General features: G+C 45.1%; 1 protein-coding gene across 7 annotated transcripts in view; it reads right to left on the reverse strand.

The window, feature by feature from the left end:
- Positions 1-1,636: 1,636 nt before the first annotated feature.
- The window catches only part of ACTN1 (actinin alpha 1), a 92,571-nt gene continuing 67,295 nt past the window's right edge, over positions 1,637-26,912 (reverse strand). For 2 of the 7 annotated variants that reach the window (XM_075151910.1, XM_075151912.1), the window contains exons 8-21: positions 26,610-26,695; positions 19,739-19,831; positions 18,348-18,578; positions 17,657-17,804; positions 16,912-17,062; positions 14,368-14,476; positions 13,735-13,875; positions 11,586-11,768; positions 10,738-10,872; positions 9,726-9,905; positions 8,657-8,803; positions 6,636-6,716; positions 4,382-4,540; positions 1,637-2,530 (exon numbers count right to left, since the gene is read on the reverse strand). In XM_075151910.1, coding sequence (XP_075008011.1) covers positions 2,372-2,530; positions 4,382-4,540; positions 6,636-6,716; positions 8,657-8,803; positions 9,726-9,905; positions 10,738-10,872; positions 11,586-11,768; positions 13,735-13,875; positions 14,368-14,476; positions 16,912-17,062; positions 17,657-17,804; positions 18,348-18,578; positions 19,739-19,831; positions 26,610-26,695 — 2,003 coding nt within the window. In that variant the 3' untranslated portion in view covers positions 1,637-2,371. Of the gene's footprint in view, positions 2,531-4,381; positions 4,541-6,021; positions 6,088-6,635; positions 6,717-8,656; positions 8,804-9,725; positions 9,906-10,737; positions 10,873-11,585; positions 11,769-13,734; positions 13,876-14,367; positions 14,477-16,911; positions 17,063-17,656; positions 17,805-18,347; positions 18,579-19,738; positions 19,832-25,186; positions 25,273-26,609; positions 26,696-26,912 lie in introns of all 7 variants that reach the window. The other 5 variants (XM_075151914.1, XM_075151913.1, XM_075151911.1 and 2 more) reach the window with 5 other exon arrangements.

Here is a 26,912-nt window from a genome sequence, read left to right on the forward strand (position 1 = left end):
ACCAGAGAGAACCTCAATTTGTTTGACAGTGCAAATGTCCTTTTCCAGGTGCAGCAAACCAAGGACAGGGCAGCTACTGTGGGAAAGAGGGTTATCAAAGCAAGGGCAATGGGTGCTCTGAGGCACACTTCAACATAGATTATCTGCTCATACCTGTAGTCATTCTCTCTGCTGTTTTACTTTTCAAACAGAGAACCTATGTTATGTACCTTAAAACATGGTAATGGAATCAGCACTCTGCATGTTTGAAGAGGACAGTCCCATTTGTAGCAACATAGTGATGTAGCTCAAAATGGGCCTGCAGAGGAGCTTGCAAGTGGATTAAATACCGATGCGGCTGCAAGTCCTACATTACTGACAACTCATATCGACCCCCCCAGGCTTCTCGGTATCATGGGTTACAACACAGGAAACTCAGCTTCACCTCAACTCCAGCGCTCATTAACAATGCAACCACAGGTAAGTTATGTGAACTGCCTCTGCTTCAACCTTTAAAGACAAACTGTGGCGAGTACACTCTGGCCTTGTCCATGTATGAAGCTAAATGGCGCTCACTTGCATACCTTCTGCGAACACATTATCCAGCCCAGAGGAGAACAGGGGTCTTGGTGTCTCCTGGAAGAAGTGTGGTAGCAGACATTAGCATCCCCTCTCCCAAATACAGTATGCAGATACTGCCAGGTTGGGAAACATCACAACAGACTGCTGTGATTTTTATTGTGTCCTACTCAAGGTCAGGAATAAACCAGAAAGCTGTGCTGAACCCCAACCCACCACGTTCAACGCCTTCCTCAGGACTTAGCTCTGCCCTGGAGAAGAGAGGGCAATGCTACTGAGAGCTGCAGGCGCTCCTTGTGAATCTGCGCGTGAATTCTCCGCTCCTGCAGTCGTTACTTCAAAATAAAAACTGCCTTCGGGACTAGAGACAGCAGAATGTAGTTATACCTAAAAAACACTTACTTGGAACACGTCATGAAGCAGTAATGCAGCTTTTTGCTCCTAACTCCATGTTTCCTAAAAAAGTTGTGGGAGGGCAGGAAAGGCACCTGTAATATGAGATGGCTGGGAAGGGATTAGCTGCTTCCCTTTGCTGATTTTCAGGCACATGCGTGTGCGTGTGTGTATACTTTGTGACTCATTAAAGGTCCCAAAGGAGTTGTTCTGAAGGCTGGTTTCTTTCGATGTCCAACACAAAGATGATCTTGAGGGCTCTGGAAGAATTTATAATGTCAGAAGATGTGGTATCAAGAGCAGTGAGATATTCAATGCTGAGCATGGAACAGTGGAGGAATTTTTCATAGATGGTTCAACTTACGGTGGTGGTTTGTTTGCACTGGTGTAGTAACTAATTCTGTGCTGGTTTTTAAGGAATAACAGGAATATTGTTCCTAGAGATGTGGGTATATCAGGGATGGTTAAAAATTATATAAGACATTAATTTAAAGTAGTAAGAAAGCTGTGAAAATTCCAACATCATTCAGTAAGAATGAAAAGGTTAAGGGGGAAAGGAAGTTTACCTTTAAAGTATTCTAATTTCAATTTAAAAACCATTAATTTTTGATTCTCTTCGTCGTGTTTGTGGTTTCAACCAAATAGGATTAAACAATTTTACTATACAAATGAATAAAGTCTAGAATTGTTATCACAAGAAATTTTTAATATGGTTTGTGACAAGCAATATCAAAGTTATCAACTCTCAAGCTTCATGTTCTGAAACCAGACAACTCTCAGCAACAAAAAAAGTTGTGCACTGATAAACATAGGAGGCATATTGTATTTTTTAATTAAATATGAAAACATGAGCTGTGTACATTATTTTTTTCCCTAGAAAACACAGCAATTTCAAAAGTTTATCATAAAATATTTTCATGAAATGAGTGAACCAGCAAACACATGCACTTGTGTGCCTTCCCCCCTCCCAAGATAAACGTGATAAAAGAGACATACGCAAATGTAAAAGTTAACAGAACAAGTGGCGTTTTGGTGTTGTTTGGTTCTTTTTGGAAAGGATGGAATGTAACATTGTGCTCGACTTTGTATGTCACAACAAAAAATATTTGGTGCAATATTTTAACATTTTCTTTTTAAGTTTCAATCTGGTGGAGAAAAATACCTTTTTCTATAATAAAATATGTCTGTTATTTTTAAAACTTAACTTTTTTGCACAAAATAATTTTGTAAACTGTCATTTCAAGGGCAAGGTAGGCGGTGCCATGTCAATGTCCTCCCCCCCACTTAAAAATGTGATCCGTTATCTGAAGCAAAACAGGGAAACACAAAAAAGAGTGGAGCAGAGGCTGCTTTGCAAAGAGAAAGAAGGGCGTGTCGGATGGGGGAGAGGGGAGGGAGCGTGTGGTGGGACAGAAAAAAGTTAAAGGTCACTTTCGCCGTAGAGTGCCGTGGAGAAGGACATGTAGTCCAGGGCACCGGGTACAGCATCACGGCCATTGTAGGGTGCCATTCTAGCAATGCAGTATTCAGCCTGATCAGGAGGCAGTTCCCGCCGCAGTTCATCCACAGTGATGTAGTTCTGCAAAAAGGACACATGATAAGGCGATCGTTACTTTCAGAAAACTGACCTTCCTCAGAGGGACAACCACCCCAAGTCCGCCCAGGGCAGCAGACAACAGTCAGGGGCAGGACCCCAACAACTAGACTAGCACTGTACACCCACGCAGGGAGCCCTCTGCGCATACGCCTTGGGAGGAAATGCAGTCGCTCCCTACCGTTTGGACAAGAAAGTGGTTTTTACAACCGAGAGAAAGATTGTTTTTGCAGGAGAGATGCTGGTACGCCTACAGAAAAGACCTGGAGGTAAGTAAGGTAAGTTGTTAGTGTAAGACTGTGCCTTCCCGTTGACAGTGGAGGTCCTGCTGAAAGCAAATGGGAGGAAGCAGAAATTTCATTTGGATCCTGTCCCTCGCTGGCAGGAGGTAACAGCTGCTTGTGCTGCTTGGGAGTTGCCGTTCCTTCTCTTCGGAGCAAGGAAAGGAGCCATCCTCACTAGCTCTGGTTGGCAGCACCGCTGCAGACAGCAGACAAGCAAACACTTTGTATTGCTTCCACAGTTCCGCCAACAATCCTTGCCTTTCACAGCAGACATTTTTAATAAGCAAGCAAAACTTCTTATGTAAATTTGGCTTCTGGAGACTCACTGAGGCGAGCTGAGGTAGCTTGGCTTCTCTCCATGCGGTAAGTAACAGTAGATGCCTGTTTGCTAACCAGTATGTTGTCTTTAGCTAACTGACTCATGGGCATTTGCAGTTGTCTGAATAATGGTTCAGGTTTCACACCATCTCTCTCTCTCCTGTGACTTTTTATTCTCCCCACCCCCCCCACCTTTCAGTTTAATGATTGGAGTGAGTAAGAGGTATTTTTCTTCATAACGAAATACTGTCTGATTCATGTTATAGTCACTAGAGCATATTAAACAGTGACAAATATATTTAACGTACTGTACAGAGTAGAAGAGTTAATAAGTAATACTGTATCCAAAAGTACCAATTTATTCAGTGATTAGCTTATCTGAATAACGTGGAATTTTCAGGCAATAGGACTGGCTTCAGTCAGGCAGATGCCTAAGGGATGGATACCATGGGTTTCTACATTACAGATTACGAAAAGATTACTAGTGAAACATGGAAACCAGTACTGGATTTAAGGGTAACTCATTACAATCTGAGAAATGGTATCCCACATTTCAAATGAGATAAATAAAATCATTAGCAAATATAGAGATGTATTAATATTGCATGTATATATTATTTGTTCAATTAAATAAAAGATTAGTGGGGATTGTTATATAAGAAAAATAAGATTACATAACTTTTTTAATCAGCTGGTTCCAGTGATGATGCAAATTTAGAAAAGTAATACTTTTAGTGTCATCCTGTGAGTTCTCCTACTTTCGACCAATTTCTATGATTAAAAGATGCTCCTCTTGCAAATACAGCATATCCTCAATGAAAATCTACTACTGATTGTATAACAACTGATAGTGACACATGTATATCTGAGAAAGATCATCTCAAGTTTACAGCTGTCAGTAATTAATAGTTTTTCAAGACTAATCAAGAACCATCTGTTGAATTTGTTCATACGTTTTAAAATAGCAAATCGCAACCAAGCTCTTAATTAAATCTTTAAAGCAAGAGTGGGCAGCACAGTTCTGACTGACAGCGGAACAGGACTTTCAAGTGCCTTGGCAGGCTGCTCATTAACCCACACGTTAGCCTTGCACTCCTCCAGCACTGCACAATGTTCCTGTGAAAATACCCTCCACGCTAGAGAGTGCTTCCCTCCACACTTTCTCTCGGAGACAAGAGAGAAAAAGGAAAGCAGGAGAAATGCGGATGCAGGAAAGGAGGGTGTGGAGCCTGACCTTATCTCCAGCCAGGATCTTGAAGGAGGCCATAACCTGGTCAGCAGTATCTGTATCTGCTGTTTCCCGGGACATGAAGTCGATGAAGGCCTGGAACGTCACTACACCCAAGCGGTTAGGGTCGACGATGCTCATGATGCGGGCAAACTCTGCCTCTCCCTGGAGAACGAGAGAGTCATGTAAGCCTGGACATTTCGGCAGCAACGCTATGAAAGTGGGGAGAAACTGTTCAGCAGCACATCTCATAGCTAGAAAAACAAAGCCAAATAGAAACCACTTCTGGTTTTTTTATCAGGATATTCTTTTTTAGCTTGCTGTTATGTACAAATGCTTCCCACTCATTTGTCCTTTGGAATAAAATATTCTCAGCTGTGCCCTAGAATAACACCCAGCTCCATCTCGCTCTAGGACAATGCTCCTATCAGGGAACAGTATCACACAGACTTCAAGGGAAGATGCAAATTTCTCTGTAATACATGTCATGCTAAATGTCTGTAGTAATATTAGAAGATCTGCATTCCTCAAATCCTTTTACTTTCATTTACTAAAAGAGAACTTTTACAGTTCTCTTCAGCTGCCAGAACAGAAAACACCAGAAGAAATGTCTCTGGGGTCTTTAATAGTATCTGGTTCATCTTAACTAGACAGGCTTTGGAAAGAAGGTCTTACATTTCTGGAGTGGCCCAGGGAATTAGCATTTACAGGGAAGATACTACAGAGAAGTTTGCTACAAAAGCCAAAACCTTGTAGTGTAGTTTTCTGCATTTTTTTTGCATATAAACAGAAGATCATCTATTCTCATCTCTGGTACTCCTTCCTCCCTGAGGAAGTCTCCTCCTGAGTCTTCTCCTGGGAACAGGCTCTTCTAACACATCTACAACAGTATACCTTCAAGAGTAATTAAGGTATCTAATGAAATGTTACTGTGGCTTGGCACGCTACACTGAAGAGTCTGTATTTATACTGGGCTGATGAGTAAGATGAATAAACACTGCTTTGCCTGACAAGATACAGAGAGTACAGCTGCATATTTTTGCACTCCGCTCTTCTGCCCTTTGAGGAGCATCAGTCTTCGGGTGAAGCTCTGCCTATTAGTTATTGTGCCTCTCAAGGTGCCACACGTTACTGTTCTGAATATGCAGGTACTCTGGTGAGGGAAAAGCTATGGGGAGGATGATTGGAACTTGAACTTACTTACATGTACAGGGAGAGAGAAGTGAAATAAATGGTAGGAATGACAGGAGCAGCGTTTGAGTGTATTCAGAAATCAGGTTGTGCGTACTTCCAGATGAGTTCAACTGATACTTAGGGCTGGGGAGGTTGTGTGTGCTGTGCAGAGCGCATGTACTGATACAAGGAAATTTACTGTTTCTTCCACAGTTTCTTCTACACAGTTTGATAAATATAATTCTTATTTGAAATACACAGAAATTAGACAATGATTTCCATCTTTTTACCTTCAGCTACTGCTGCGAGACAAGAATTTTACACATACAACTAATATTAGATTTAACATCCGTTGCTGATAATTCTGGAAAATAAGGCTGTATTTACCTTGATTCACTACACATTCTCCCTTTATTTTTGAAGGTGCCTACAAGAATCACTTTGAACAGGAGTGACAGAGGGCTCTACATTACCATATTGTAACCCATGGAGATAAGGCAGGCTCGGAAATCTTCACAATCCATCATACCAGTCTTCTTCTACAGGGAATGATGCAAAGATGGAAAAAGCCAAGAGAGAAAAGGGAGACCAGTCCAGGGAGAAATGAACCCACAGGAGACATTACAAAGAATGAGTTTCAGTGGGAAGAGATGGAAGGAAGGATTTACAGGACAATGAAAAACAACAGAGGAAAGGTAGTTTGTGAAACCATGAAGAAGCAAAGGTGGGTTTGGACATGGAATAGTTTACACACAAGGAACATATTGATGATGAAAAAAAGGAATGAAGACACCAAGCAAGACAGATTGAGGGATGGACAAAAAAAGGAGTGTTAAGTGACACAGAAGTAAATAGAATAGTTTGAAGACATGAAAGGAATTCTCCCAAGACAAACAATTAGGGAATTAAGGAGGAATAGATATCAAAGTACATTTAGAGAGGAAGCAGTATAGAAAAGTGATGTATATATAGTCAAACACAAGAACAGCAATGACAGATGGATTAAGACAAACAAGAAAAGAAAGGAAAAAACTGTTATTTTTTCACAGTTTAACATCTGGCTGTGTTCACCACTAGCATTCAGTACCTGTGCATCGTTTCCAATATCGTAACCCAAGCTGATGAGACAGGCTTTGAATTCCTCAGGGCCAAGTGTGCCGGAGTGGTCCTGGTTATGCGGTGTGCCAGGCAGCAGGACATGCAGTGCCAGTGGGGTGACGGTGTGGGGCAGAAGGAAGGGAGACACAGAGGAGATCAAAGGGAGTTGGAAGGACAACAAACAGGTGCACCATGCAGTGGGTGAGGAGAGAGGGAGAGGAGAATGACATGCAGATAGAAAGACAGGGAAGAAAAATAAAAAGTGCACAACATTAGATATCACAATGACATTTCAGGATGTGATAAAAATGCTCTTGGAACAGTTCCTTCTCAGAGAGCTCGTCACATCTTGAGAGCATTTGAATGACAAAAACAGTTGATGCTCAGAAGCCTCAAGATCTCCATCTCCCAAGTGAATTACTTGCGTCACTGCTTGTTATCCGTAGTGCCAGAAGCCCTGTGTTTCACTAGTAACCCGGAGTGCAGGTAAGCAGGCAGAGGCAGTGGGAAGCATTGCCTTAATCTTCTAGTCAAAAGTCCCACTAAAGGAGTAGGTCAGGGCAGGTATGTTTGGCAACACACCCAAGGAAGCTTAGCTGTCAGGGCATCCCAGGAACAGACAAGGAAAACCAGCTGAAGCTCAGGGGAGCAGTGTTATGGCTGTATTTATGAGACCTGCACATGAGGTGGAGCTTTGACTGGTAAAGCTATTTCAAGTGCTCAGCTCTGCAAACAGCACTGCTGTACAGCACAGCACAACACGGCTTGGCAGCTGCTCTTCCCTTTGCTCATTCCCCGCTCCCCCAGTGTTTGGATGTACCCATCAAACTATACACAAACTCCCACAGGAACTGAGAATCCCCATCCACCCTGCAGAATTTTAGCTCAGGACAGCCCCCAAGCACTGAAGAGCCCCTGCCTGCCGCCACCATCTCTGGCCAGATCAAGGAAGCTACAGACAGGATGGTGGGGCCAATTCCAAGCGACTTTCCTCAAAAAATCAGCTTTTAAAGTCAGTGTTAAGCCTTCATAAATCAAATACACAGTTGAAGATGCTGCATTATCATTCAGACTGCTGTGGAGGAAGGGGCAAATGATATGAAGGTCAAAATATAAAATCTACAGGGCTTTATAAGTCCCTCTGCTAAGAAAAGAAGCCATGGTTTTCATTTTTCTTAGGCAGCTAGAGAAGGGCTGAAATAGTCAGTGTTCAGCAATCTGAAAGTGTAGCAAATCTCTGAGGGCAGGCTGCAGCCCTGTTCTCTGGAGACTTTTCAAACAGTCTGGCTGGTGCAGCAAGTCGTGGAGAGCAACCTATATTTGCATCACTGACTTAGTATCTCTGCAGGCTGCTCATGGATTTCCAGACAACATTGAAGGGGTTGATAATGGAGCCAGTTTCAGGCTTGGGCTGCTGTCTCTGCTTCCCTGCATGACACCTTTGTGATTCGGGTTGTAGAAGGAAGAGCTGCAGACAGGCTGGCAAACTGGGAGGGGAGGAGAATTTCCTTTAAGGAATTCCTTTCTTATTGCACCCGTTAATGCCTTGGCATGTATGTCCACAGTAAGGCAAGGCAGGCTTTACATCTACGTCATGCAATGCCGTGGTGTGTACAGATCCTCCTGTTTGCCCCATACAAGAGCAATACTGGTTTCTTCAATACAGGTTTATGTGATGGTATGTCACAGTGGAGGACAGCTGCTCCAAATAATTTTATAAATCAAGATAATAATCTGCTCTCTGGAGAAGATGGGGTAAAAGTCTAATTTCCTAAATAAGCCTTCAAACTTTTCCATACTTTAGCTTTATCAGGAAAATTAGCAGTTTCCTGCGAAGATACACTTCTCCTCCCAGCCTAATGATCACTTAGCAGTCTTCACGGGAGTGGCGTTTTTAAGAATGAAACATCTTCTATTGATCTAGTTTTATCACAGTGACTGCTTTTTATTGCACTGCGCAGTCTACATGGAAGCTTGTGGCTTACCAAGCTGCAGTCAGCACTGACTTACCCTGTCGAAATGGTTGAAAGAAGCCCGGAACTCGTTCATCTGTTCCTGGCTGATTCCTTTGGCATCACGGGTCAAAATCTGGTTTTCCACTTCGTTGATGGTTCTAGCAATTGTTGTTAGTAACTGCTCCCAGCCCACTCGGATATGCTGGAAAAAGAGGACAGGACAATTTTTAAATTAAAAAGTAGCTCTTCTGCCTCTAAGGCCGGTGGATTGAATGTGCCACTTGTTGCAAATTAAATGAACCTGGTGGCCAAGGCAGAAGTCCATTTGTTCCAAAAGCTTCCTTCTCATCTGCAGTGTGAGCCAACCAGATGTTTAAAATCTGAGTTTTGACTGAAAAAAATATTGAAGAGGCCAATTCCTGATCTTAAGAAAGTCTTGGTCCTATTGCAAAGTTCCTTTGCCTTGTCAGAACAACATATTGGGGGTCTTTAACACAAATGAGAATCAAACCCAGTGCTTCTAGGACTTAGCTGGGCAGCAAACTCTCCTTACCAAGAAAATAAATAAACCACAGTCCTTGGAAGACACTGGTGCTCCACTGCCTCTGCTGTTGCTTAATGGAGAGCTGGCCAGAAACCAAAAGACAAGTTTCAAAGCCCTTCTGTGTTCTGCTGGACTCATGTTGAACTCAGATTGCTTCCAAGAAACCTCACGTTGTCAACAGAAAGCCAGATTCTGATTTTAAAAAGCTTTTGTTGGAATTTTTTCTTCTGCCAGGCTGTGGAAGCTCAAAATCACCAGCACTCCCCTGGTCTTTCTAATCCCAGCTAATAGGCTGCCACAATCGGGTGGCAGGAGAAATGAGACCAGCCAATTTTTCAAGCAATACTGTTGACCTCATTCAGGTTATTTCTATTGACTTTATTTGGAAATACATTGGAACGGGTTGGCATGAAGTACAGCAAGGCAAAAAAGAAATTCAGCAACATGTTGTTGCATGCTTGGCCACATTGTCAAGCTCTCCATTTTCCTGAGAACCACAACATGTTGCCAGAACTAGATGTGGCTGATGCTAACTGGTCACAGCAGATGAGGCTGTCTAATCTACTGCCAAAACTTTTACCTCCATGGTGTAGTTGGTGTGCTTGTTGTCAAAGATAAGCGCTTCCTGGATCTGTTGGTGGTCTCCTTCCAACTGGTCAATCTTTGGTTTGTAATTCACAATGCTTTTCTCATACTGCCGCAAGTGGTTGAGCTGGTCCTCCAGGGTCCCATGCATCTCTATTGAAATGCGGCCAATCTCCTGCATTAGCAAAGTCAAAGGAGTTAGACCCCATTGGAAGGACAAGCCTCAACATGCTTGACATTTATTGCAGCTATTTCACGCTCACACAGGATGATGATTCAAAAAAAAAAAATCTCATGGAGCAGTTACTTTAAATGAGCCGAGACAGTGTCAGCAAAAATTTTAGCAGAGCCCTGAACGTTTTCCAAGTGAGGTGAGTCACATGAGATGTGTCTAATACAAGGATACAAAAAAAAAAGGAAACTGCAGTCCATAAGCTAGTAATGTACCAATGTACTGATGTGCTGTCTGCCACTAACTTAGTCCCTTCATACAGACATATTTATGTAATTGCTGTCTTCTTTACAGCTCCTGCCATCAGTCACAGCTTCACATTTTTCCATCAACTCCAATTCCTTTAACTCAAATCTTACCTAGAGAGAGAAGATCTCCCTTTAAAATATGTCTCCTCTGTTGATGTTTGATAGGCTAATTGTATTTATTTTGTCATGTGTATCACGACCATTGCTGTGAAAGCAGTTACACAAAATATGCTTCTGATATAGGGTCTTTAACTTGCTGCATATAAACACAAGTCTATTAAAATACCAGTGTTCCCCATTTTAAGTCATGTTTTTTTATCTCTGCACTAAAGAGTTAGGAGAAGAAAAGCACAAGCACTTCAGTAACTGATATCAATCTTGGGATTCTCCATATTTTCTATGAAAGTTTCTCTTGCTGTAACCTGAAGGAAGAATGGCTGTGACAGTGGTCAAAAAAGACCACAGATAAGAATATCAGTGAAGATCATAGAGGAAAACAGACTGTTTCAAAATGAGCAAAGCACTACCTCCATCTTGGTCTGGATCCAGGGTCCAATGACATTGGCCTGTGCACCAAACTGTTTACGAAGTCGTTCATTTTGCTGCTGGCGAGCATGTTCTTCCATCAGGGCTTGGTCCCTTCTGGGAACCAGTTGCCGCACCTACAGCAAAGAGTAACAAAATATGCAGTTTATACATACAAAGGCACATGTATAGTAAATGTAGAAATTGCCGCAAGGAAGGGAGGAGTGGGTGTTTGCACTGAAAACAAGCAGTCATACGGTTTAGGACACAGTGGGAAGGCTCATGGAATGTGAATCCTATCTGGTGTAGGATGCACACTGCAAACTCATCTCAGAAGAAGCTTCCGTTCACTGCTTGGGTTTTTGGGGGCTCGTGTTAACTGAATTTCAGGACCCTGTTCAGATCTCACTGTGGTAGTAAGAGCCATCAGCACAGCAGGTATGGAGAGTAACTGCTCTTTTAGGATTACAGCAAGGGAAGGCTACTTGGCTGCGCAGATAAAATATCTGAAGGGTTCAATAGTGAAAAAGAATACTGACTCACATCCATACTTGCTTGCTTGCTTGTCAGGTCAACTGAGGACTGAAAACCTCAAAGCTTTTAATTTAGCATCTTTCATTATAAAAATAGCAAGTAAAAGGGATCTGACACCCCTTAGGCATTTACATGAAAGATCTCTTCCACTTTGTAAGCACATGGCAATTGAGCCAAAAGCAAATGACAAAAAAAAAAAAAAGCTCAGCAGTAAGCATGAGAGACTAACTGAAGAGTAAATAATCCGCTTCCTGGGGCCCCAGTGACTGAGCAGCGGTATCCTCCCCACTAACTTGCAAGGTTGGAAAGAACTCACATGTTCCCATTTGCCATTGATCTCATGTGGGGTGATCGTAGTGTAAGGATTCGTTCCTGCCATGTTGACGTGGTATGTCTGGACAATCTTTGAGACTTCATTGTGGATTCCCAGGATGGCCTGTCGCTCCTTGTCGGCATCTGGCAAAGTGGCTTTGAACTGTTCGTGGGCTGTGGTCAATCCCTGCAGAAGGAGGGCAGCAGCAAAGGGAGGGTAAGAGCATTAGTCACTGAATAGCCTCCTCAGCAAATGTATCCCTGCAGAAGCGACTGCAAAAGCTTACATCCTCCCAGGATACAAAGCAGGCTACTCTAATACACTTTTCAGGTTCTCTCAGCATCACTAAACAGGCTGTTTTAAGTAGTTAAATGATGTGAAGTCTTGTTTTCCCTCTGCTTCTGTCCCATTTTGACCAGTGACAGAGATCCCATCCCAAAAAATGGTGGAATAATTCTGGCTCATAATTTAGGGGGAACTATTTCTCCAACGCTGCTCAGTGACTGCCTGTCAGCCCCTTGGGGAAGAAGATCTGACTACCAGCATTACTTTAAAGCAGTCATGTCTTACTAGTGTAAATGCGCCATGTTTTTCTTCTCCCACTAGTATGTACTAGTTCTACACCTAAGATAATTCCAGATGAATAGTAAGAGTCAGATTCAGTCTGATCAGAGCCAGTTAGAACTAGGTGAAGGTCTTCTAGCCAACGGCAAACTCCTGCTGCTGAAAAACAGCTCCTTCTCCCTGAACACAACAGGCCCTTTCTGTTCCCAGTCTTGCTGCAGTGCCCAGACTGTGCTCCGAGGACCGATGGTGAGGGCACGCTTGCTGGTAGTTTGTGGACAGCTGACAAGCCAGTTGGTTCTGGCTCATCTCCCACTGCTTCTACAGGCCTTTAAGGTCCTTCATCCCAGAAGCCTGGAAGATCAAGATTAGGGAAGCAAATACAGGGAAAGAAGCAGCAAAACAAATGGGGGACAGAGAGGCACGTGTAGGGATAATCGAAGGAACAGTGTGGACAGAAGAGGGAATGAAAGTAAACGGCATGATTGACCACGCTCTTACAACACAACACTGCAACTACTTTTTGTAAAATTGCTTCCTTCCATGGTGACTCATTACTTTGCAGCTGCTGCAGTGGCCATAGAGATGTAATGCAAGTCTGGGGGGCTGGGAAAGATACTGCAAACAGTCACAAAGAGATGATAGAAGCGTTTAAATGCTGTTCAGATTTGTTCTGCATTATGAAAGACGTAATGAACCCCTTTGCTTAGGAGGGAAGGGTGGAAGAAACAAGTAGCAGCTCAGTAACAGAGCTGATACCAGGCTAGGGTTATTTCACTACCCCTCTGCCCCCCTGGCTGCATAGTGTCCTCTGTTGGGTCTCCCATTCGCTGCCTCGCTGATGGCCACATTGCTGTCAGCCATTCCTGCAAAGGGCTCACTCGGATTCTTGTCATGAGCCCATCAAGCAGGAGAAATAGAAGTCCCCACTGCAACCCAGGGAAGAGTAATTTCTGCTCTCAAAGGTCTGAAAATTACCTGTAGATACCTCAAGTTGCTTTTGTAACACCTTTTCAGAAGGGGGTAAACCGAGATACCGTCTCTGTTGTCTTGCAGGAGGCAAGAAGACTTTCGCTTCAAATGGTAATCCACAACCAAAGGGGACAATTCTGATTTTTCTTGTGCTCAGCACCAAAACCCAGCTGGCAGCTCAACAACTGCCCTCACGGCACATCCTATCACATAGGACCAAATGACCTGGACATGACACTACATGGGACAACTGACCTGCAGAACCTGTGAGCAGCACTAAGCTTTGCTCGTGTGGGTTGAAAAAAACTCACAAGACCCTAAAAGATTCTCTCAATTTTCAGACTTTCATTAATAAGACTCTGGAGTTACACTGAAAAATCCACTTTCAGTTCTTTGTGTCCAGCTAGGATGGTGTGAGCATGTTTCATACCTATTCAGATCCAGGTTTTTGGAGGAAATCAAGGAAAAACATACTCCTTTTTGTTTCTCTTGCTAAGGCTCACTCACTAGAGCAGAAGCACTAAAACATGACCTACAATTTGGCACCATTAGGAATCCAGGAGACCCCCGACTTCTGTCTATCCCAGCCTGACTGGTGCAAATGACTGCTCTGTACCTGGATCTCCTCAATGGTGTGAACAATGAACGTGTCCTGCAGGTCCTCCATGGCCCCTTCCATCCAGTTATTGAAAGGGGCAGCTCGTTTGGCATATTCCAGGTACAGCTGGTCAATTGTTTCCAGTAACTTCTCTGTCCTCTGGGCATGCACAAAAAAAAGAAAGAAAATCAGGAAAGATGGTTAGAGAAGAATAATCACATAGATATGTGGGTTGTCTGAGCTGCTCCTTCCTTTCAGACCTCCTTGGTGTTCCCAGGACGGCACTACAGTAAAAGTCTCTCTGCTGTTAAGAGATTACACACAGGATGGATTTTTTCCTCTGAGGGAAAAATGTGAGGTCCTTGAAATAAACCAAAACAGGACAGTCTTTTCAAGCGGAACAAAATTATAAACCACAGAAAAGTAGAAATAAATCAATAGCCTGAGCAAACAAATGGTACCATAATTGGGCTGGAACGGGAAAAGCAGGCTAAATATACTGAAATGTAGCCCTCATTTACAGTCCAGGACGTTCTAGGAGTGCACAAAAGAGCTGAAATTGGTTGCTCGTGCCCACTGCAGCTTGCTTTCCACAAATGACCTACCCACGTAATCCCAAAGGTCCAACTTGTAACATGTTCTATGTCTTACCTCCAAGGCTTCTCTACGTTTCTGGGTTAGGGCACCCAGATTATCCCACTGATCACAGATCTTCTGGCACCTGGCATTGACACTGGGAGAGTCGTAATAGTCCAGCTCACTGTAAGGGGTGGGGAAAAAACCAGACAAGAATTCAAATAAAGACCTTTTGGAGAAGAAAGAGAAACCCATTAGAAATCTTTATCAGCCTTGAGGACTGATTCAGACAAAGAATGGTCTCTGCAAGTAAAGCGAGCCAGGAAGACAGCAGTATCTAGTTTTGGAGACGCTGTATGTTATGGTACATCAAACATCACAGAACAGGAAGAAAAACAACCACCCCCCAAGGCCTCCACAAACACTGGTGCTGGCTGCCTGATGGGAATAACTTGGCGCTGGGGGAAGGGAGTATAGACTTTTGCTCAAGCTGGGAATAAGCAGATTATGAACAGAGCAATATTCCCCATATTCTGCTTAAGAACTTCGTACAGGCTAATTACCTGCATCTTGTACATCAGAATGGGCAGCAAAGATTTCATTATGAATGCAAAGAAACTGCTTAAGATCATTCTAAGAGTTGCATAGTATGCGTGGCAAGGAATAGTTAAATTACACAATCCATTCATTTATTTAGGACAATCCCAGAATTACAGTGTAGGTTTCTCTCCTATATGCCTGACAGGGAGTGCTTTGCTGAGATGTCTACAGGCTGGCACTCACGGAAGATGGGCTGGTAAGTGTATGTTTGGGGAAGGGAGAGCACAGGGGTAAGCTGAAGCTTGTGGTCTTGTATTGCTTTGTGCTGTTGCACCTGGTCAAAGAGGGAGAAACCTGCAGACAGAGGGAGACCAGCCAAGCTGGGAAGTGTCAGCCTCGAAGGAGGAAGTAAAATAACTCACTGGGCTACTGAGTGACCCTGGGCCACCTGATGAGCATTTCTCTAAGTAATGCAGGTTTAAACAGTTTCCTCTTGCCTCCCCTAGCCTTCTTGCTTCCTACCATTGTATTGCCCTCCTGAGGTGCGTGGGCACAACTGTTGGCTGAGTCTTGCGGTAAACTAGTCAGGAAACTGATTTGGGCTAAAAATAACTTTTTCTTTGCTGGGTTTTTAATCCAGATCAGTTCCTTGATCTACTTTGCTGCAGAGCCAGCACTGCAGATGAAAGAACTGCTTCTGAAAGCCTGGCTTGTAACACACCCGTGCTGGACAGCTACTGCTGGGGAGTGGAACGTGTTGTGTCCCCAAACATGCCTGGCATGGGCAGCCTCAGCGGCTTCCTCCAGACCTTCTCCATCTCGCTGGCAGTGTATCTCTGGGGCAGAAAAGAGCTCAGCTATGTTTTTTCAGGGCACGGCCTCTTTGCTGAGATGGAAGGTGGCTTTTGAAAGGATGGCAGAGCCCGCTGTTCCCACACTTTGGAAGAAATCACCTCTCCCCCAGCTCAGGGCCCAGCCTTCCCTGTTGCTCTTAGAGCTGCAGCTGCTTTGGCTGGCATGTAGCGTGTGCTTTGGAAGTGGCAGGTCAGCTAATGCTTGCTGACTAGCCAGCCTTGGTTTAATCTGACATGGAGGATTGCCTTGAACACTCCTCCTGTTTCAAGGTCAATCCGCCAGTGGACAAGGGAGCAATTCTGTAAATCTGTGTTGTTAAAGGAGATAATGATCTTGATCCAATAATCCTGATTTTTTAGAGAAAAACAATCCTTCAGCCCAAGAGTACTGATCTTAGCCCAGACACTAACTTGAGATAGGCCAGTGTGATATATAAATATTTTTACAATAGGAAACAAAATCAAAGCCAAGTTGTTCAGGCTGTTTTTGCCAAGAAACATGCAGGGTTTCAAAATCTCTCTCCCTGTGCTGCAGAGGCCAGCTCTTTACCTGTCTGCTATCCCTAGCAATCAACCTCCCGCCCTGAGGAGACCCCATTTCTCCTGGTAACCTGCATCACTTGTCACTCCAGGAAAAGGAGTGGAGGTGAAGGTTTCCAAGCCAGGGGAAGCAGGGAGAAAGCTGAGCTGCTGTGAGTGTGCCTTGGAGCAAGTGCTGACCAGAGTGTCCATGGCGCAGTAGGGGGCAAAGGGCCCGGGGTGGCAGCAAAGGCCACGATGGGCTCAAGCATCAGCAGATTTTCTTCCTGCTAGAATAAGGATTTTTTTGATAAGAGAGAGCAAACTGAGAGCCTGCTATTCTCTGCTATTTCCTTCTGTAAAGTATGACAGCATTACAACTCTGAAACCTAGCAGGCGCCAGCAGCAGGTCAGACTCTTTAGGAAAGGGTTCACAGCAGCGTAACGAGCTGGAAGAGGATGGAAACTTGGCTTGGGAATATAATTCTGCCGCCCCCTCATCAGCACCCACGACTCATCCGTTTTCTGGCCTGCTCTTCTGGTGCATCCGGATACTGGAGAGCAGTATCCTAGATACTATTTGGAAACACTGGGACTTCCCAACATTTTTGTATGGGAATTGATTTATGGCTGTCCAGAGGGCAGAGGGCAAAGCCGATGAAGCCTCTTTGGCCCCAAGGATGGGACGTGCGCCGGGGTGCCGTACTTCAGCTCTTGTGCAATAGCAGCAATCTGTTCCACACGGTCCTGGTGTGCAGCCAGGTCGCTCTCAAAGGCCTCGTGTTTCTTCAGCAGGGCCTTTATCTCCGAGAGGGTAGCAGTTTCGTAATCCTTCTGCTGCAGCATTGCTTCCTTACCTGGGGAGGGAGCCAAAGGACAGGGGAATGAAGGACAGGACTCAATGCCCCCAAAGCCAGCTCCCCACCACCGAGGCAGTCCCTGGGGCCCTCAAAAGGGCATCTACCCCACTCCGGACACCCTGCCCGAGGCTTGCCCTCACGCGTGCCGGTCTAGAGATGCACAATCCTCACTTTCAAACCACGGAGTGTAAGTTTGCCATTAACAACAGAGAAAGGCACATAGTGTAGCTCAAGCCAGTGCTGTCACAGTTTATACTGGACTCATCTCAGTATGTGCAAACAGGGCTATGCTGGTCCTGCAAATGACAACTGTAGCATTTACTGTATGGTAACTGTTCCTCTGCTCTGTAGCTCTTTTCTATCCAAAGTTCTCACTTTGCAACAGTTAGGGAATGCCGATGTGGCCGCATGATGTAGCAGAACAGAAATCAAGCTGATTTTCATGCGTTATTTTCTAATAAAATAGTAAAATGAACCTAGCATTCTCGAGAGGAAAATCTCATGGAAGGACCTATGCATGATCCATCTCTTCCTCCCTACACAACGGACAGCACTATGTCAGGCAATAGGAAGCACGTAGGTTGGCATTACCATCTGTCCAGGACTCATGAATAGATGCCTTCTGCCGGAACTTCTCTGCCAGGTGATCCAGCCTCTCTAGCCTCCGGATCTCATTCAACAACCACTCCTCATAGCCCTTCTCAGCCTGCTCTAGACCACCCCAGGCATTGTTTATATCCTAGAGACAGGAGCACGAGAAGAAAAGGCAGGTTAGAAGATGGGGGGGGGGAGAGGGGGGGAAGATGTACGTCAGCGTTAGTCTCCATGAGCTACATGGCTCCAATTGGTTGGAGGGAATGGATGTGGGCTTTTAATCTCACAGCGTTGTACAGACAGGTCAGGAAGACGAAGTGGCAGACTTAAGATAAGCAGGACTAACGGCGTCAGGATATACCTGTCTGCACGAGAGTCCCTCTCAAAACACTTCCCCACATGAAACTTCAACAAAACCCAACCATTTTTCCATTAGAAAAAATGAGAGGCAGACATCTCTCATAAAGGCATGCAACTTGTGAAGAGCCTCTGAGTCCGATTTAGATACAGGGAAGCAATAATCGCTTGATCCTCTCTTATTATGGCCTCCCTGAACGATATTCCGTAGGGTTCCTACCAGAGAGTAGCTCACTCTGAAGGTGGGCATGCTCTGCCCACCCATGGGCAGAAAAGGAGTCCCATTTTTTAGGCATGGTTGGGGTATATACGAGCAGTTACCCCCACTCACCGAGACCATTTTCCCTTCTGAAGGCATGAAGGCTGGCCTGTTGCTGAGCCGCAGCTTGGTCTGCAAGGTGTTGAAATTGATCTCAAGTTGGCACTTCTCTTGGACCTTGGGGGGCTTGTGCAGGCGGCGGTAGTCCCGGAAGTCCTCCAGCTTCTGCTGCATGGCTTGCATGGTGTTCTCTGGGGCCCGGTTCTCCAGCCAGGGGATGGTGCGACGGATCCACTCCAACAGCTGCAAAGAGCAATGACGAGAAGCCTTGAACTGAAAATTGTGTTAAAACTACAGGTGTTGCTCTGACCTCATTAGGGACCATTTAGTTTTGTTTGCTGTCAGAAAGATTCTGCCACCAGCAGAGCTTGTAAAGAAAAGTTTGCCAGCTTTTTTGGAAGTACTTTTTTTTTTAATGAGCAGCCCATTCCCTACCACACTAAGTAGTACTGCTTGTTGCAGCACTGCCAATCCAACATGCTTAAGGCATAGCTTTCGCACCATCAGGATCAAACTATGTCCTCAGATTATGCTAAAGCCTTAGAATTCTGCTGGACTGTTGCATAACTAAAGGATGCTGTAAGTCATATTATCTCCAGAAGGTTCTGACAGCAGAAATCAAGTTCTTGCCTCCAGCTACACTTTTCCCACTCTAGCTTCCTTGAAGTCAGTGTTGCTCTCCTTAGCAAACCTATCTGGGGAGCCAGCAAAATGCTAATGCAATGGGCAGTCTACAGTGTGAGTGGAGTCGTGTCCTATGCTTTTCAGACCAGGCTGAAGCCAGGCTTATGGGCTATGTTTGCCTTTCAGTTCTCCATCTTCCCTTCCCTACTTATCTTCCACAAACACACTCCAGTCCACATTTGGTCACTTCTGTAGTTTCACAGCTGTCAGTCTGTCAGCCATCTCAATTAACCAAAGCAGCCTCTAGCTTGTATCTTACACAGATTCTTTCCAACTATCAGCAAATGCATATTTCTTTCCTCAATTATCTCTAACTTCCATTCTCTCTCATCTAATTCCTGACTTCTGCAGTAGATCAGTATACTTGTATGTATGTACATACATACAATTTGTATGAAAAATGTTATGAAGTTGTATAGTCCTGAGGAATGCAAGTTAAACCAGCTTGATTATTTCCTTTAATTTTAGCATTTTTGCATCTGCTCTTAATAAACTGAGAAACTCAAAACTGCTCTATGGAAGCTTTCCATTTTAAAGTAGATTGCTCTTGCATTTAAGGTAAGTTTGATCTTTCATTTTTCTCAAGCTAGAAGGGGAAAAAAAAGAATTTTCCAGGGAAACATGGGCCAACAGCATTCCCCAAGATTAGCTATCAGCATTAAACACAATTCCTTTCCACATACCACCACCCAGAAACCAACAGCACCATGGACACCTACATCACTGGCCAGTTTTTCATAGTCTTCCATGAGCTGTTCGTTTTCTTGGTTGACTGCCAGCACCTTGCAGATACGATTTGCTGCTGTCTCCGCCTGACGACAAGAAGAAAAACAGAAGAAGAGAAAAGTGTGAAAAAAAAAAAAAACAACCCCAAAGCTTGCAGCTTAGCTTCCTGCTACGTACCTGCGGGTAAAGCCTCCTACCCTTGGCTCTAGCAACTTGTCTGCGCTTCGAAACGTCTGTCCTGACCTCTTTGCTTTCCATCTGACCTTCTATAATAATTTATTTTTCCCTTCTCAGGTGAATACATTCCTTCAGAGATTCTCAGCTCTACTGATCCCACCCTATGTGTTGTGAGACAACCACATTTCTACGCCTTTTCTGAAGCTGCTCCTAGGAGAGGGGACCTGTTGTTTGCTTCCTACCAGAGGGACCCCGGCTGCCTCTTTACAAAGACAGGGGGTTTCTGCCACCACCTCCACTCCCCTCACCAGCATTCAGAGCTGCAACACCAGTAACTGAGTGGTGTCAAGCTGATGAGACTCTCTATGTGCTTTTATCCCAGGAAAGAACTACCTAAACAGAGTTAATCCATAGACCGGACTTTGGAAAATTCCTGATTTTGTTTGGAAGATAAAGTGGTAGATACTCCTTTTAACCTTAAATTCTGCCCAGCAGAGCTGTCTTTCAGCTTTCCCTGTATTTCTGGCACTCATTGCAGGGCCACCTCCTCCAGCATCTTGCCGCATGAGACCTACCATGTACTCAGGGTCTCATGATCCAGCTGAGAAGAGGATTTTTTTTTTTTTTTTCCCATTTTGGGTTATCTTTCTGCTTACTCTCCCAAAACAAGTCTCACCAAAAAAAAGCCTGTTGTTACTATTTAGGGTTTTTTTTTTCCCATTGTGGGACAAAAACCTTGTTCCCTGCAGGGAGCTGAACATGTTAAAACATGAATTTTGAACAAAGTAAGGATCAGAAAAATCCCAGCTATGAACTCAGGAGCAGTCAGTCTGCCCTGGAGTGCCATGCATGTGTGTGGCATGGGGAACATACAGCAGGCTGATCCCTGCACAGCATATATCTGTGGATATCAGCTCCCTTTATCGTTATCGTGGTGGGTGCCATGCCACAAAGCCTTGGAGGATTTGCCCCTGTGATGGGTGTCAGGGGATTGCTCAGCACCCTCTTACCACAGTACAGCTATGGCCCTGGTGCCTGGGGAAGATGCTAGGGCTACCCATAGGACCCGTATGGAGTAGTCCTCCTTACAGAGGCTAAGTGGAGATGAAGAGGAGAGGGCACACGCCAATACTACAACAGATCAGTTGCGAATGCTGTGTCCTGCCTTAAAACTATGTGTGGGACTGATGCCAAAAGAAGTTTTGCTGAGCTTATAGCTGGCAAGTTTCAACCTTTTTCTACTTTTAAAAGGCCTTTTATTATCTGTTTATTCAATCTCCAAGGCCATTTGAGAAAAATCTAATTTTTGCTGCTGATGCGAGGCAGCAAGAATAGCAATAAAGTCATAGGCTATACAGTGATGTATGGATTGCTATGGTCCCAGGGGATCTGGCAATCTTATTCATTTGTAAGAAGCTGTAAAAACATATATTCAGTCATCTGTCCCTTCACTAAAGTGGGCCAGCCAGCAGATACACATGTATTAACTAATTCAAAACACATCAGAGGGACCTGTACAGGAGAAAGAGCAATATCACTTAAAAAAAAAAAAAAAAATCTGTAAAAAGTGCAAACGATGGTTACATTTAAGAAAGCTTTGATCTGTTTTTAACTAAAGTTTGTACTCTAATGTAGTGCTTTTTGACATCCAGAGAAAACTTTATAGACATGGGACCAAATAGTATGTCAAAAAGACATTGCCAGAGCTGTAGCATGATGTGCCTAGTGACTGCAGGGAACTGGTGGTGCCAAATGTTTGTCTCAATTGTCCCAAGAGAGGAGTTCCCTGCACACTCTTAACTTTCTTTTTACACTCCAGGAGCTCACTGCAGCAGCAGCCAGCTGTGCAGGAGGGACCCCATTTCTTGGAGGCATATTTATATGTATCCGACAATAGATGTCCTCCAGCTGCCCAAGTTTTTAAATACGTGTGTGTGTATATATATATATGCGTGTTGAACATCTGTCCAAACACAAAAGCCCTCTGAATGTCAGCAATTATGACATTATTTGTATTATCCTAACAGCTGAAGTGTAGAGGCTTTCTCTCCCCTACTAGTACTTGCTTCCCAATGGTTCTTGCCTACTCCAGACTGCTCTACGCAACAGTGTGCTGCTGCACCAGCAGGAAAGGCTCTGTGGCCCCTATCACCATTAATGTCATGAGCAACGCGTTACACTGCCTTGCTCTGAGCAAAGTAGCACAAAAGGATCCCAGTGCTTTCAGGTAACCTCTACAAATACCTCCCACACTGCTGCTAATGAGCTGATCTGTGGTGACAGCAACCTCAGTGAAACACTTTCAGGTAAAAGAAGAGTGGCACACCAAGATGTTTACATGAGGCCAAGGCAGCTCCCCCTACACCTTCATTAGTGGAGTGGAAAAAGCCATTTTGGCTTCCTCACATTGCTAAAGGCAATGATGCATTTAGGATGCTCACGCTGGCTCCAAACAAGTCAGGATGTCCACAAGGCATGAAGCAGCACTGAGAATACGCACCATCCAGGGGTCTGAAAGCTGCATATCTGTATTCTCAGAGAACCTGTGTGAGCTGATCGGCTTCAGTGCAGCGCCGTGCTGACACATTATACTACTTGCACTCAGAGACTGTGGGGAGGGCAAGCCCAAGGCATTCTGCTCGATACAACACTGCTGTGTGATATGCATGTGCTGTTTGGTGGACTGAAATCATGGATGCAGGTCTCTTCGCTGAGGAGGATGATAAAGGCAGGCATTCCCATAGTGCACTACGTAGGGAAGATGCCTGCCTGTTGCTGTCCTCTGGCCTCAGAGGACCACCCCAGAATACTGTATGCCAAACACAATCTCTTAATAAAATGGTAAAACGTTAGTTAGAAATTTTCACCCCAGAAATCAAGTTTACAAAATATTAAGCCAACCAGTAGTTGCATGCATTTAGTGTGAAAGTCAGAAGCGGTTAGAAAACAAGCAAACCAACCAAAGCAAGTATACCTACAAATATATATATATATATATATAAAAAAATGGCATAAAGAAAAAGCAGCCATCTACACACACATGTCAGGCTGGGGACCCTGTACCTTCAAAGGCTCAGTATAAGAGAGTGAAAGAAGCAGAAAGCGGCTCATGGGACTTCCCCTTCAGGACTGGTGGCAGTAATGAAAAATCTGAATGAAAAATGGAGCGATATCACAGTAAGTCACCTAACCGTGCACGAGGCGGCAACACATTACAATCTGGGCTGGGGCTCACACTCAGTAATCACTTTGCATTTGCCCAGGGGTTTGAATCTGTGTCACTCAGCAGGTGGCTGACGTACAGCTAGGGCAGCTCCAAAAAGGAGCTGTGCCCCTCCTGCCCAGGGCACAGTTGAGTTGCTGGCCCATCAGGACTGCTAAAAAATTAATAAATGATTAAATCTTTAATCTTCCCTATCAGCCAGTTAGACTACATGGGATTGAAGCTTTAATAACTAAGAAGCTCCATCTCTAGTTCTTGCCCCAGCTACTTGGTTCAGGTCCTGAGGCAGTAAAAGGTGGTTTTCAGTTATCTCAGGAGACCTAACATCCACCTAAATTGCTGATGAGAGCATGGGACCTGCTGAGCAGGTTTCCAAATCGTGGAATGGGCGCAGAGAGAAAAGAAAGGGTTTGGCGAGGGGCATGGCTGCTCCTGCAGCAAGCCACAACGCTCCTCATATTGTGGTTTGCTGTTTCCTCAATCTGGAGTTCCTTGGGTTAAGCAGACAGCGTGAGGCAGTCCCTCAGGGGCACCTGGCAAACAGCAGGCCTTATCACCGGGCTGGCATGAGTTCTGAGACTACAGTCTTCCTGGGCAAGTATCAGCTGGCCAGAGCTCGCAGCCTGGTCTTAAGGGTTTTGAACTATTCACAAAGCAGGATCCTAGTGGAAAAGTCATGACTGCACAAATTATGCCAAACAGGCAAGTCTACTGCACTGCTGTGGGACATATTCCCAGTTCTTTGGAAATAAGACATCATCACATAATTCATATGAAACAGGGCAAAGAACAAATAGCTTGAGCTAAAGAGCTGCTCCCTGGAAGCTTCTGCCTGTGTTTGCCCTCTGAAAACCAGCATCAGCACAGTATCTGCATCAACGTTGCGACCATCAGCACTGCTTTGTACAAAAGAGATGGACTCTTCCTGGAGTCAAGTTAGCCATGGACTCTTCCTGGAGTCAAGTTAGCCATGGACTCTTCCTGGAGTCAAGTTAGCCATGGACTCTTCCTGGAGTCAAGCTGGGCAACACATGGACTGTGCCTCAAACAGAAAAGGCCTAGTGAGAGAAAGAAGTTGCTGCTGGGGGAAACAGGGAGATTGTACATCTGTTTGTAACATGAAGAATGCAGTCTTGAACTTCGGATTTTATTGTTCCAAAGCCTACAATCTGAAATTAGCAGTGATCTTGTGGAAAGGCTGCAGCCCAGCCAGGTTGTGGCATGGGAGGAAAGGATGGACCTTTTTCTTCTATTCAAAGGATTGCAGGGAAATTGCTGTTTTGGAGGAAGTTTGCCCAAAGGTGAACTGTGACTATTTGGTTCCTCTGAGGACAAATGTCCCGATGCCAGGCAAAGAGACTTTGGAGTAAAGAGGAAGCAGCGGAAGAAGGACTGAAGTTATGGAAATGGGCAAAGGAGAGGAAAGACAAATAAAACATCAGGTGGTTTGGGAAACAGAGGAGAATGACCAGGGAGAAGCAAGGAATGGAGAAGCATGTGAGTTTGGGAAAGCTCAAGGCCTGGTAGGAATGGACTTTGTGGCTGGAGCACAAAAGTGCTATATAACCAGCTCACAGATGATTCAGCCTAGGAAAAGACCACTGACCTAGGGGGGGCTGAGTGTGGAAGGCAGGATGGCAGCTCAAGGGGGGCAGGCTGTGATTTCCTGGACTAGGCTGGTTTGACTGTGGTACTTCCGAAGGCGCATTGCCTGGCCAGGATGGTGCCCACTAGTCACTGAAAGGGTACCATTCTGTCAGAGCAGACATTCATTCGTCTTTCGATGCCAGCTTTATCAAATGCTTTCTCTACCGCTGGGGTGTGAAACTGGAGGGAAGGAGCAGCTCAAGTCTGTTTGAAAGGACATTTACATCACTTCTCCAGCAAGACTACAGATGGCACATCCAAGCGCATCGCTGGATGCATTGGGCTTCCCTGCAAACGCCCGGGGGGCGGATGGGGCTCCGGCACGTTCCTCGCTAGAGAGGAGCGGTGGGCAGGGCAGGGAGCGGGGAGGGGGTTGTTAGCGGTAAAGTCTCACCTTCTGCGCCCCTGAGAAGGCGTGGTAGTAACATGAGACATAGGTCATTATGGCCTTCTCATCCGGCCTTAGCGTGCCTATAATATCTGTGCAGAGAAGGAAAAGAGGTTGAAAGGATAAAGTAAGAAGCAGCACATAGAATAAAACAAAACAGTCATGGGTGGCGTGAGAGAGGGGGAGAAAACTTCCCATCATGCATTGCAGGACAGGCCAAACAGATTTCCATGCGGAGAGCTGGGAATTCGGATCAGAAGGTGGCTAGCAGCGTTGGCTTGTGGCTCAAAGCGGCACCCCTCCCTCCCACCTCCCCATCCAGGGGGACCCCGAGCTGAGGATCTGGGCTCTGCACCTTCACAGCTGCGGTCCGGGGGCCTGGCCCAAGGATGCAAATGGGCTGTTTGGAGGTCTGAACGCCCGCGCTCAAGGCCTTTCTGTACGCCGAGCAGCTAGAGATCAGAGCCTTCCTACGCAGGGCGCTTCCTACGCTCTATCTGCTCTGCTGCAACACGCACGGCCTGTTCCTACGGCACTGAAGTACGGGCGGCTGCTTGGTTTTGGCGAGAGATGTTTACAAGGTTTCACCCACAAAATATTTTCCTTAAGAGACTCCATTACCAACAGGAAAATGGCTAAGCCAGACACAGCAAGGACTCAACTGCCCGATTTCCAGCATGGTGGGTGAGAAAAGAGTTAAAAAAGAAACAAATGAACAAAACCAGGCATCTCAGTCATGATAAGCAATGCTCTGTTTGTAAAACCACCATGGACGTACTCATTAGACATGCTTTGTAAGCCCCAGGTGAACTGGGACTGAATTCGTGGCACAACTTGAGAAAGCAGCAGGTTCAGACCTTGAAGGAAGGGTGCAAGAACCTGCAGCATACGTAAGGTAAAAGATAAAGCTTTGGGTATTCACTAAAGCCTCCATAAAACCACTAAGTCAGCTCCGTTCCTCCGTCTTTGAAAAAGAAAAAAAAAGTGAATAGGTATCAGCATTGTTTCCAGTGGGGGCAGGCTGCAGTGTCCTGCTGAGCAGAGCATCTCTGTGGTGGTCTCCACCTTTGTGAGACCAAGCATCCTAGCTCCGATTTCCCGGGAACAGGAGGTGCAGGTCCTCGGCCATTAGGGCAGCAGTTCGGAAGGCAAATGGAGAAGGTAGAGCTCCCCACTCCCTCGGATTTGTGTGCGTGCCATACGTAAATGCCACTAGAAGTACCACTGAGTACAGGGCAATGGGACTCCTGGCTCCCTTGCCCCACATATTACGTCTGGGGCACCACTTTGAACCAACAGCCAACTCTACCAAGAACATAATAATAAAGATGCCCGTAGCTAGAGAGGAGAGAGAGAAAGAAAAAAAGGTTTGGACATTAGCAACGGCACCAGGTGTGCTCTGTGGAGGGAGCTTGGGATCCTGCGATACCTTCTGGGCTCCTGAGAAGGCGTGGTAGAAGCTAGAAACATAGGTCATGATGGCTTTCTCGTCAGGACGGGCAGTTCCAACAATGTCTGTCAAAAAAAACCTCACGTTAAGAGCATAATCAACTGATGGGAGGAAAGCAAAGGAGAGGGAGAACCACAACTGTCCAGGAGGCCTGCCGGGGTATATGCTTGTCATAGCAACTCCATAGGGCTTCCCAGCATTCCCCAGAAGATGTGTCTCTCTCAGAAGCCAGGATCACCCTCCTGGTTCCCCTCTCTCATGATAAAATTGCTTCCAGGGTCT

The sequence above is a fragment of the Calonectris borealis genome, chromosome 5, assembly GCF_964195595.1.
Source record: "Calonectris borealis chromosome 5, bCalBor7.hap1.2, whole genome shotgun sequence".
Classification (NCBI taxonomy): domain Eukaryota; kingdom Metazoa; phylum Chordata; class Aves; order Procellariiformes; family Procellariidae; genus Calonectris; species Calonectris borealis.